The sequence below is a fragment of the Eimeria acervulina genome, genomic scaffold (assembly GCF_000499425.1).
Source record: "Eimeria acervulina Houghton genomic scaffold, Eah_scaff122, whole genome shotgun sequence".
Lineage (NCBI taxonomy): Eukaryota > Apicomplexa > Conoidasida > Eucoccidiorida > Eimeriidae > Eimeria > Eimeria acervulina.
The window spans coordinates 54532-66113 of record NW_013550326.1 but is presented as its reverse complement, the minus strand read 5'-3'; the positions used below and the strand labels follow the sequence as shown (position 1 = coordinate 66113).

The 11582-nt window shown below is 49.6% G+C and overlaps 1 protein-coding gene across 1 annotated transcript; it reads right to left on the bottom strand.

The window, feature by feature from the left end:
* Positions 1–4873: 4873 nt before the first annotated feature.
* Positions 4874–10500, bottom strand: EAH_00018680 (hypothetical protein, conserved; the record flags this gene model as incomplete). The annotated part of the gene is made up of 7 exons (XM_013397441.1): positions 4874–5464; positions 5884–6393; positions 6634–7188; positions 7233–7465; positions 7747–8032; positions 8286–9970; positions 10392–10500. 7 exons carry the CDS (start codon positions 10498–10500, stop codon positions 4874–4876), a joined length of 3969 nt encoding a protein of 1322 aa, XP_013252895.1.
* Between the last annotated feature and the right edge of the window lie 1082 nt (positions 10501–11582).

Sequence of the window (11582 nt, the reverse complement as noted above, 5' to 3'; positions counted from 1 at the left end):
CAGAGACAGAGACAGAGAGACAGAGACAGAGATAGAGACAGAGACAGAGAGACCCACAGAGAAAGAAGAGACAAAGAGACAGCAGAAGAGACAAAGAGACAGCAGAAGAGACAAAGAGACAAAGAAGAGAGAGAGAGACAGAGCAAGAAGAGACGGAGACGAAGAGAGGAGACAGAAGAAGAAAGGAGACAGCGAGAGGCCTACAGAGACACAAATAAGCATAAAAAGACAGCTAGAGACGAACAGAGAGCAAAGGAGAGACAGAAAGAGACAGCAGAAGAGACAGAAGGAGACAGCAGAAGGGACAGAAGGCTGCATACAGAGACAGAAGGAGACAGCAGAAGAGACAGAAGGAGACATACAGAGACAGAAGGAGACAGCGGAAGAGACAGAAGGAGACAGCAGAAGAGACAGAAGGAGACAGCAGAAGAGACAGAAGGCAACATAAAGAAACAGAAGGAGACAGCAGAAGAGACACTAACTTTAGCAAAGGTTAAATGCAGCATCTGCGCTGCTAAGAGGCCGCTCGACATCCCCCATTTGATGCCTCGGCTGTCAATTTGAATGTTTGAGTCGCTGAGCCACTGCAGCACTTCTCTAGGAATACCCTCGAGGTCACCCCCCATCTTGAAAGCTATTAAACAACTACTCTAAACCCTAAACCCTAAACCCTAAACCCTAAACCCTAAACCCTAAACCCTAAACCCTAAGCCCCCAACCGTATATATTACCCAGGGGATCAATCATAGATCCTAGACTATCAAACATTAAGCCTAAAACCTCAGTTCCTTATTCATATACCCTAAACCCTAAACCCTAAACCCTAAACACTAAACACTAGACACTAAACACTAAACCCTAAACCCTCAGCAGTAGAGGGGGGAAACGGAGGTTTGGTTTGCTGCAGCCACAGGCCAGGCGCTTTTGCTGCTGTTAAGCTGTCTGTGCACTGCAGCTGCTGACTGCGATAGAAGAGAGGCAAGTAAATAGATAGCAGCAGCAAAATACCTCCTCTTAGCTGACGCTGCTGCTGCGGTGTATAGACAGCTGCAACAACAGCAGCTAACATAAGGTCATCTAAACGCTGCATGTAGCACTTTAAAGTTTAATTCTTATTACTAATTTTAGAGGATTTCGCTCTAGAGAATGCTGGGGCTGGCAGCTTGCATGCGCATGCAGCCCCAAACCATCGCGATGATTATCAGAGGCCGCCACTGCAACTAAAAACATTATTAGCAGATAGAACAAATAAGATAAATAAAACAAATTAAACAAATTAAACTAATTTAATGTATGCATGCTCATCAGGAAGAGAGAAGTCGGTGCAGACACTTCAATGGCGGCCTCAACAGCAGCAGAAAAGATATTAAGAATAGTAATAATAATAATTATAATATAATGATAATAATAATATTATTATTTTTTTAATTATTATTAATAGCTATAATAATAATAATAAGAACAATAGTAATGGTAAAGATAATAATTGTAATAGTAGTCAGAATAATAATAATAATAATAATAATAATAATAATAATAATAATAATAATAATAATAATAATAATAATAATGATAATAATAATAACAATAACAATTATTACTATTATTACTATTATTACTATTATTATACTGATAAGCATTCCTATTAGGAAGGATGATGATGATGATAACAATAATAGTAATAGTAATAATACTAATATTAATAATAATAATAATATGGTGGGGTGTATAGACACTCAATTTAATCAGAAAGAAGAAAGCGCATGCAGCTTTAGCAGGCAGACACAGACGACTTAACGCAAATGCAGCAAAACAATCCCGTGCTGCTGCTGACTGCTGCTGCTGCTGCTTGCAGCTGCTGCTTGCTGCTGCTGCTTGGTGCTGCTGCTTGCTGCAGCTGGGTGCTGCTTCTGCCTGCTGCAGCTGAGTGCTGCAGCAGAGTGTTGCAGCGGGAGCTAACCAACTGCAGCTAGCTAGCTGCAGCTAGCTAGCTGCAGCTAGCTGTGTACGTATACTTCTAATCCCTAGACGAATTGAAGGCGTCAGCAACTTTGCTCGTTTATTTATATTTGTTTATTTATTTATAATCTATTTGTTTCTTTATTTGTTTTTCTTGTCTGTCTATTTATTTGTTTATTTCTGTCTCCGCCGAGTGTCTCTGTCTCTCTGAGTAGGTGGGGCTGATAGAAGATGCAGCTCAAGTGTATTACCCTAATAATTATTTTGTCTCCTTTCTGCCGTCTGTCTCTTCTTTATACTCTGTCTCCTTCCCTCTTAATGCTCATCTCTTGTGTCTCCTCTCTATGTTGTGTCTCTTCTTCAAAGCAGCAACACACGCGCGTGCAGCAAAGCGTAATAAGAACCCTGTCTCTAAATCAGCAGCAGCTGCTGCAGCAGCAACTGCAGCAGCAGCAGCTACAGCAGCACCAGCTACAGCAGCACCAGCTGCAGCAGCAGCAGCAGTTGCTGCTGCTGCGCCAAGTACTGCCCTGAGACTAATGTCTCCTTTGGGGCTTCTAATAAGTTTTGCTGTCTCCCTGTGTCTCGTAGCAGAGACACCGCTTGCTAATAGACAATGCATTGAAATATATTTAAAATGCATATTTATTAAATGTGCTGCTGTCTCCTTCTTCTGTCTCCTTCTTCTTCTTCTGTCTCCTTCTTCTTCTTTTGTCTCCTCTTCTTTGTTTATTTTGTCTCCTTTCTATCTCTACGCCCGATAACGCATGACTAGCTGAGTTAAAAAGCTGCGAGTCCCTTCAACAGAGGGACTGTCTCTTTTCTGCAGCAGCTCAGCAGCAACTAATTGAAAGGCGAGCAGCCGCTCGAGCGGCAGCAGATTCTCTAGCTGCGCATACACCCCAAATACAACAGCATCATAATAAACAACTCAAGTCATTACACTAAACCCTAATCTTAAAACCCTTAAACCCTAAAGACGAGTAGTCTTAAACCCTAAACCCTCATAAACCCTAATCTATCCATATCATAAAACCTAATAAACCCTAACAAACCCTAAACCCTAAACCCTAAACACTAACCCTAATAAGCTTTTATTATAAACCCAAATAAACCCTCATACAGTATAAAATACGATATATAACTCTAATAAACCCTAATAAACCCTAAACCCTAACCCTATTAAACACTCCTAAGCCCTAACAAACCCTAACACCAACAACAAACTCTAATAAGGCCCTAAGCACTCCCAACTGCAACAAAGATAAACACGAACTATATGCAAGCGGCAGCAGCAGCAGCAGCAGCAGCAACAGCAGCAGCAGCAACAGCAGCAGCAGCAGCAGCAGCGGTAGCAGCCACGTGCGCTTTGCTGCTGCTGCGGATACACTGTAGCTGGGGTGTCTCTGCAGCTGTGCTGCTGCTCACCAGGTAGCCCTGAGACAGCATCTGTCGCAGCAAGAAGACAACAGCATCTAGCAGCTCAGCAGCAATACGAGAATCTTGAGGGCCTTTAAAGAATGTCTTAATCTCTTCTCTTGAATCCGGCAGCAAACTAAAAAGGAGACAGATAAATTAACAGCAAGACAAAAGGAGACACTTGCAATCAACTCAAAAAGGAGACAGCAAAGAAAACCCAACAGCAAATCATATTATTACGGCAGCAGCAAAAGAAGGAGACAGATTGAAAGGAGACAGAAGCATAACAAGGCACTGCATGCAAGGAGACAGAACAATAACACATCAACACGCCAAGCGCTCCGCCTGCTGCTGCAAATGCTGCTGCAACAGCAGCAGGTGCAGAGACAGTTGCAGCAGCAGCATAGACAGTTGCAGCGGCAGTAGAGACAGTTGCAGCAGCAGCAGAGTAGACTGCTGCAGCAGCAGAGGAGACAGTTGCAGCGGCAGAGGAGACAGTTGCAGCAGCACCAGAGACAGTTGCAGCAGCAGCAGGGACAGTTGCAGCAGCAGAGGAGAGAGTTGCAGCAGCAGCAGCGACAGTATCAGCAGCAGCATCAGCAGCAGTGACAGCATCAGCAGCAGCAGCACGTACTGTAGCTGCTGCTGTATGTTATTAAACGCATGCATCGCCTCGAAGAAGCGCTCGTTGCTGAGCAGCGAGAAGAATAACCCTCGTGCTGCCAGCAAATCGAGACGGCGAGGGACCTTCAGACATCTTCGCTGTAAACAGCAGACAAAAGGAGACAAATATATAAATATTAAATTAAATTAAATTAAATTAAATTATATTATATTAAATAAACACCAAGTTAAACGAAAGGATTACACATTGTGTCCAGGCCTCGACGCCTTTGCTGCTGCTGCTGCTTCAGGTGCTGCTGCTGCTGCTGCTGCTGCTGTAGCTGCAGCAGAAGCAGCTCTGTGCTTGTGCTGCGCTGTGTCGCCCTCAGCGGTGCTTCCTGCTGCAGCTTCAGGTGTACAGACAGCAGCAAGAGATAGAGAGCAGCTGCCAGTACAGAACTAAAGCAGCAGGCAACAAAGAAGCAGCAAAGAAGCAGCAAAGAAGCAGCAAAGAAGCAGCAAGTGTCTCTCTCACCTTCAACAAGTTGTAGGCCCTCACAAAAAACACCTTCAGCTCGCGTCTATTATTACTGCACTCCGTCGCGTAGTCCCCAAACAAATGCGAAGAAAACGCATCCGCCAACGCCTCTACAAACAGCAGCAGCAGCAGCAGCAGCAGCAGCAGGAGTGAAGCAGCAGCAGGAGTGCAGCAGCAGCATGAGCGCAGCAGCAGTGAAGCAGCAAAAGGAGTGCAGCAGCAGCAGCAGCAGCAGTGAAGCGGGAGGAGCAGCAGGAGTGCAGTACCCTTAGCAGTGAAGCAACAGCAGCAGCAGCATCTGCCGCTGCTGTAGCTGCTGCTGCTGCTGCAAATAATAATAGAAATAAATAATAATTAGTGCTGGGAATTGAACCCACCCGCAGCGCTGCGTTCGTCTGTCAGTAGCCATGAAGCAGCAACAGCAGTGCGAAGGTCTCCTCGTCTTTTTGCTTCGTGTCTTAGAGCACAATAAAACAAAAATAAGAAGGGATGCTCCTCCAGCAGCTGCCTCCGCTGCTGCAGCTCCTCGTTGTTGTTGCTGCTGCTGCTGCTGCTGTTGCTGCTGTCTGCTGCAGACTCGCAATCAAATGCTGCCCACGGAGACGTCGAATGCCTTTTGCTGCTGCTGCTGCTGCTGCTGTCGGAGCTTAGCAGCACAAAATAGGAGCCCCAGAGCTCGTCCTCCAGCTTATACTTGAGAAGCATTCGCGAACTGCTGCTGCTGCTGCTGCTGCTGCTGTAAAGGTCTGCTGCTGCAAATCTCTGCTGCTGCACCCTGTGGAGTTGCTGCGGGACGTCAGGCTCTCGCAGCAGCAGCGCCTCCAACACCCCAGGAGACAAATCGCTGTCTCCTTCTGCTAGCAGCACCCCTGGCTTTGTAAGGGCCCCGAACGACTCTCTAATCACAGCAGGTAGTAAGGGGACAGTAAGGAAGAGAGGTAGAAGCTGAGCATACACCCCAACATATGCAAACAAACAACAAGCACATCAACAGCAACTTCTCACCCTCCAGTAAACAAATAAACAAACAAACAAAAATAACAGCAATCACCAGGGGCCCCTACAAGCCTTCTGCCTGTGGGGCCCCTGTGAGGCTCTTCTGCAAACTATGCAGGGGGCCCCCGTGAAGGCCCCTATGGGGGCCCCCGTGAAGGCCCCTGTGGGGGCCCCTTCGGGCCCCTGTGGGGACCCCTTTGGGCCCCTGTGGGGACCCTTGCGAGTCCCCTTGTGGGGGCCCCTTTGGGGGCCCTTGTGGGGGCCCCTTTGAAGCCCCTTTGGGGGCCCCTGTGGGGGCCCTTGTGGGGGCCCCATTGGGAGGTGCGGTGCATGCGTAGAGGGTAAGTTTAGTATAAGTATATTCTTACGCTTAAAGAGAAGAGCTTAGGAAAGGGGCTTGTCCCCAGGAGGCCTCTGTCTATTGCTGCTAATATAACAGCTTTAAGCTGCGCGCGCATGTTGGGCTGTAGCTCTTGTTGAGGAGTTGCGGAGGAGACAGCAGCAAAGAGGAGACGGGTTGCTACTTGAGTAGAAGACGTGTCTGTACACCACAAAGTGCTGTTAATTGCAGCAGCTAAGTCGTTCAGCCAATACCCTACAAGAGACAACTCACAGGGGGCCCCCCTTCCCTGCCAGTGTAGGGCCCACGCCTCTTCATTCCACGGGCACCCTGTCCCTGCTGCTGTTGTTGCTGCTGCTGCTGCTGCTGCTGCTGCTGCTCCCAGGCCAGCTGCAGCAAAGCCTCCCGCTGCTGTCCCTGCTGCCCCACATGCCGATTCTGCTGCTGCACTCAGCGCCTCTGCTGATAGGTGCAGCAGCGCAGCAGCCTCCAAGCAGCCGCACTTATAACAAAGCAGCAGCAGCAGCATTGCAACGCGCTGCAAACAAAACAAACAAAATAACAACACAACCAATGCACAGACACCGCAACACAGCAGCAGCAGCAGCAGCAGCAGCAAGAATTCGTGCTGCGTGCAGAGACAACAGCTGGACCGGGCCACTGGAAAGGCAGCAGCAAAGGAAACAGCAGCACAAGCAGGAGCAGCAGCAGCAGCACAAGCAACAGCAGCAGCACAAGCAGCAGCAGCACAAGCAGCAGCAGCAGCAGCAGCTCGTACCCTAAGAAAGGGATAGGTTTGCAGCAGCCACAAGAGCGCATCAATGATGCCTCCACAGAGAGTAAGCAGCCAAGCATAGGTAAAGTTTACGTGCAGCGCAGCAGCAAGACGCTGCTGCGGATCACCCCAGCCCTGCTGCTGCTGCTGCTGCTGCAGATGCTGCAGGGAACGAGCGCCAGGGCCCCCTGCTGCTGCTGCTCCTGTGCTGAAGTCGATCTGCTGCTGCTGTTGCTGCTGCTGCTGCTGCGGGTCAAAGAAAAGGGGGCCCTGAAGCTTCACCTTGCCCACGAGCGCTCGGAGGCCTCGGAGCAGCAAACTCTCACTTTGCTGCTGCTGCTGCTGTTGCTGCTGCTGCCGATCTTGAGCCAACAGCAGCATCAGTCGGTAGTGAAGGAAGTCCTCCTGCGTGACTTGCTGCAGCAACAGCAGCAGCAGCAGCAGCAAAAGCAGAAAAGGAGACAGCGCCTCAGCCTCTAAGCTGCTGCAAGAGACATCTGCTGCAGCGCGAGGAGACACCTCAAGGGGCACCTGCACCTTAATCTCTCCATGTAAACCCTAAACCCTAAACCCTAAACCCTAAACCCTAAACCCTAATTTACCTGCAGAGTCTCGGAGAGCTTTAGGGGGGGCCACAGGTCAGGGCGCAGCAGCGACAGCAGCAGCAGCAGATGCGGGTCGGTCTTCTCGCCAGCATCCTTTTGCTGTTGCTGCTGCTGCTGCTGCTGCTGCGGAGGGGGGTGCAGCACGAAGCAGTCGCTCCAACCCCTCGCTGTTGTGGCTTCAGGAGACAGAGAAGCAGCACTGGGAATTGCAGCAGCAAATGCATGCAGCGCTGCAGCAGCAGACAAAGACAAAAGAAGATATATACTGCTGCTAAACAACAGAGTACTGCAGCACACCGAAGAAAGACTCCACCCACTACTACTACTACTGCTGCTGCTGCTGTTGCTGCTGTTGCTGCTGCTGCTGCTGTTGAGTGCGCCTGTTATTACTAATAGCCCTTCCGCTGATGAGCCTGCTGCTATTATTATTATTAGTGCTGCTGCTGCTGCTGCTGATTGTGCTGCTGCTGCAGCTGGTTCTGCTGCTGCTGCTGCTGTGAGGAGGCCTTACCGTCTGCTGCAGCCTGTCCCTCTTTGTCTGTTGCATTGCGCTTAACTGCTTCAAGTGAGGTCTCCAGCAGCAGCAGCAGCAGCTGTCTACAAACGAACGGCAGCAGCGAGGGATACTCGCCGTACTCTCTCACGCACACAGGTTGCTGCTGCTGCTGCTGCTGTTGCTGCTGCTGCACTGCAGCAGACGGATCTGCAGCAGCAGCAGCAATTGCTGCTGCTGCTGCAGCTGAAAAGCTGCACCAGCCAGGAGACAACGCCGAACCCGCACCCAGGGAAAGGAGACACTGCAGCACCCACCAAGCCACAACAAGCAGCAGCAGCAGCATTAGCAGCAGCAGCAGCACTATCCGGAGCATCATTAGCAGCAAGAAGTGCAGCAGCATCACCAGAAGCAGTAGCATGGAGAGAAACAGCAGCAGCACGAAGCACAGCAACACCCGCTGCAGCAGCACTATCTGAAGCACTACTGGCAGCATGAAGAGCAGCAGCAGCAGCAGCAGCAGCAGCAGCAGCAGCTGGAAGCGGGTGAGGGCCCACCAAGATGTCTCCGCTGCGGAAGGCTAAGTATACAGCAGACCACCACAAGCTGCTGGACTGTCCCTTTAGAGGCACCCCAACTGTCTCCTCTGCTGCTGCTAGCTGCAGCCAGGGCAGCACCAAGTCGGTGCTGCAGCAGAGCTGCTCGTCCGCGCCTCGCGTTCCTGCTGCTGCTGCTGCTGCTGCTGCTGTGGCTGCCTGCAGCAGCAGATCCGGGGCCCCTGCAGCAGCACGTCGGTCCTCCTCCAGAGCAGCAACAGAATTACAAATCAATAGACGCAGCAGCGAGGGCCTTGTCTCTTCTGCTGCTGCCTGTCTCCACCTCTCGATACACCGCAGCGCCCCCAGCAGCAGCCGCAGCCAGTTGCTGCAGTGCTGCTGCTGCTCCGCTGTCCATACACCCCAGCTGTCTAAAGCTGAAGGCTGTACGCAAACAACGGCTTCTGCTGCTGCTGCAGCAGCAGCAGCTGCTGTTGTGGGTTCCTCTTGCTCCAACGCAGCAGCAGCAGCAGCAGCTGCTGCTGCTGCAGGCAGCTGTTGCAGCAGCAAAGCCAAACCACGCCCATCTTCCTGTTGCTGCAGCTGCTTCAATGCTGGCAGCAAATATAGCAGCTGCTGCTCGGGGTTTGTTAGAAGACGACTAGGCCTTAGTGTCTCCTCAGCAGCAACCTCGTCAGACACCCCAAGAGAGCAGGGGGGCCCCCCTGCTGCATGCTGCAGCAGACTGTCTGCTGCTGCTGCAGGCAGCGCAAGCTGCTGCATCAGTGCTGCTTTTGTTGATGCCCAGCAGCTAAGGTCTCTCTCCATATCGACAGCAGCAAGCAGCTGCTGCTGTGCTGCTGCTGCGCACCTTAGAGCTGCTGCTGCTGCGTTGCTGTAGAGACACCGCAGACGCCGAAAGGAAGCAACATCAACGCTGCTGGTGCTGCCTTCGAGCCCCACGAATGTATCTTGCTGCTGCTGTTGCTGCTGCTGCTTCTGTGCTGCTGCAGCAGAGTCTCCAGCAGCAGCAGCACCCCCACCGCCGCTAGCCTCTGCAGCAGCAGCAGGGCTTTCTAGTAAGGAGACGCCATCTGAAAGCAACCCCTGCGCTTTAAGCCTCCTATACTCTCTTGTATATCGTGCAAGAGAGACAGACAAGCTGTCTCGGGCCCCACACGTAGAAGCAGGTGCTGCAGCAGGAAGCAGCGACTCCAACAAGTCGCTACCATAGCTGCTGCTGCTGCTGCTGCTGCCTGCTGCTGCAGCAGCAGCAGCACCTGATGCTGCTCCAGGCCCCAGCTGCAGAGCCGATTCATTGCTGCCACCAAACCCTAGTGCTGCTGCACGAGATGAAAGTGCTGCAGCACGAATGCGCTGCAGCAAAGGGGGGGGCCCCTCCTCGGGGGCCCCAACTCGAGACAGCAGCTCGGCCCAGCTGTTCTGCGTCTCACTTACATCCCCCTGTAGAGCCGCCATCTTGCTGCTGCTGCTGCTGCTGCTGCTGCTGTTGTTGTTGTTGTTGTTGCTGCTGCTGCTGCCGCTGTGGCTGCGGGATGTGGTTCTGAGAGTGTGTTGCTTCAAGCAAACACACGGATCTACTGCTGCAGCGCTGCTGCTGCAGCTGCTGCTGCTGCTAAGCGGGGGTGGTGCTGCTGTTGGGGCCCCTCGTGGAGCAGCAGGACACCGCCTGAGGAGATCCTCAGCTGAGGAGGAGGAGACACGTTAAGCAGCAACCAGCTGCAGCAGCTGCAGCAGCAGCAGCTGCTGCAGCAGCAGCAGCAACGGGGCTGGCTGGAGGCCGCTGAAATGAGGCAGGTAAGGAACCGATCAAGCAGACCCTAAACCCTAAACCCTAAACCCTAAACCCTAAACACAATGGTATTAGAGGGTTTATTCCTTCTGCTGTTTATTCCCGTTGCTGCTGCTGCTGTTTCTGCTGCTGCTGCTGCAGCTGCTGCATCGGGCCCGAGGGCTCGGTGCATGCATGCAGCACTTGGGGGCTTCTTTATTTAATTTGCTTGTTTGCTGCTGTTTTTTAGTATTTTTAAATTAAATAGACGTACTTTATTGATATAATGTGCAGCAAAACACAAACTTCTAGTGCTGTGTTGTAGCTGCCTATACACCGCAGACACCCCCCTGTCTTGGCAGCCCCAGTAGAGATAATTTGCTGCTGCTGCTGCTGCTGCTGCTGCTGCTGCTGCTGTTGTTTTAGGGGTCCTCCTCCTTGCATGCGAAGGAAGGGTGTTTGCTGTTTATTAGTTTTGCTTCTGCTGTATGCGTACACACTTATTTATCTCCAGTTGTTTTGCTGCTACTGCTGCTGCCGATGCTGCTACTGCTGCTGCTGTTGCTGCTGCAGTAGGTAGCTGATGCTAAGGAGACTGCAGCACCAGCAGCGATGCCTCGCGGCTGCCTCTTTCTATGGAATGTTTCCTTAATGCGTATATACACTGCAGTATACGCATAAATAATTCACGTACATATATACATGCAGATATAATATATATACATTATATATATGTAGATATAATATATATATATATATATATGTATATATATATATACATATATATATATATTATGTAGCTGCAAGATATTGGGATGAGACACCACACGCTGTCTTGCTGCTACTGCAGTTGCTGTTGCTATTGTAGCTGCTGCTGCTGCTGCTGCTGCTGCTGCTGCTGCGAGCTCTGAGCAGCAAGAGGGGATTTGTGCATTTGCCTTGAAGCAAAAGACACTTTAAAATGTTGCGAAAATAAAAAAGACAGCAGAAAAATAGCAGGGCCTCCCGTGGGGCCCCCCTGCGTATACACTGCAGCACCTCAGTCAGTACACAGAGGGACTGTCTCTTTATCTTTCTCGTCTCCTTCGCGTTCATATAATATATATATATATATATATATAGGTATACATATATGCATGCTTATGCATTTATATATATATATATACAGGGATTGTCTCTTTATGCTTTTCGTTGTCTCTTCGTTGAAGCAGATGAAGATAATAAATAAATAAATAAAAAGAAGTTCTAAGAGAAGTAAATAAAAGGTGTTTGTTTGCTCTTTATAATGTTGTGCAAATACTCTAAAATATATTATTTTAAGAACATATAAAACGAAGCACTGAGACTATAAACTCATATAAATATAAATGTAAATATATATATATATATACATTTATTTATTTATTTATATTTATACGTATATATATATATATATACATATGTATATATTTATACTTGTATATGTATGTATATACAAATATATTTATTTGTTTATTTACATATATATATATATATATATATATATA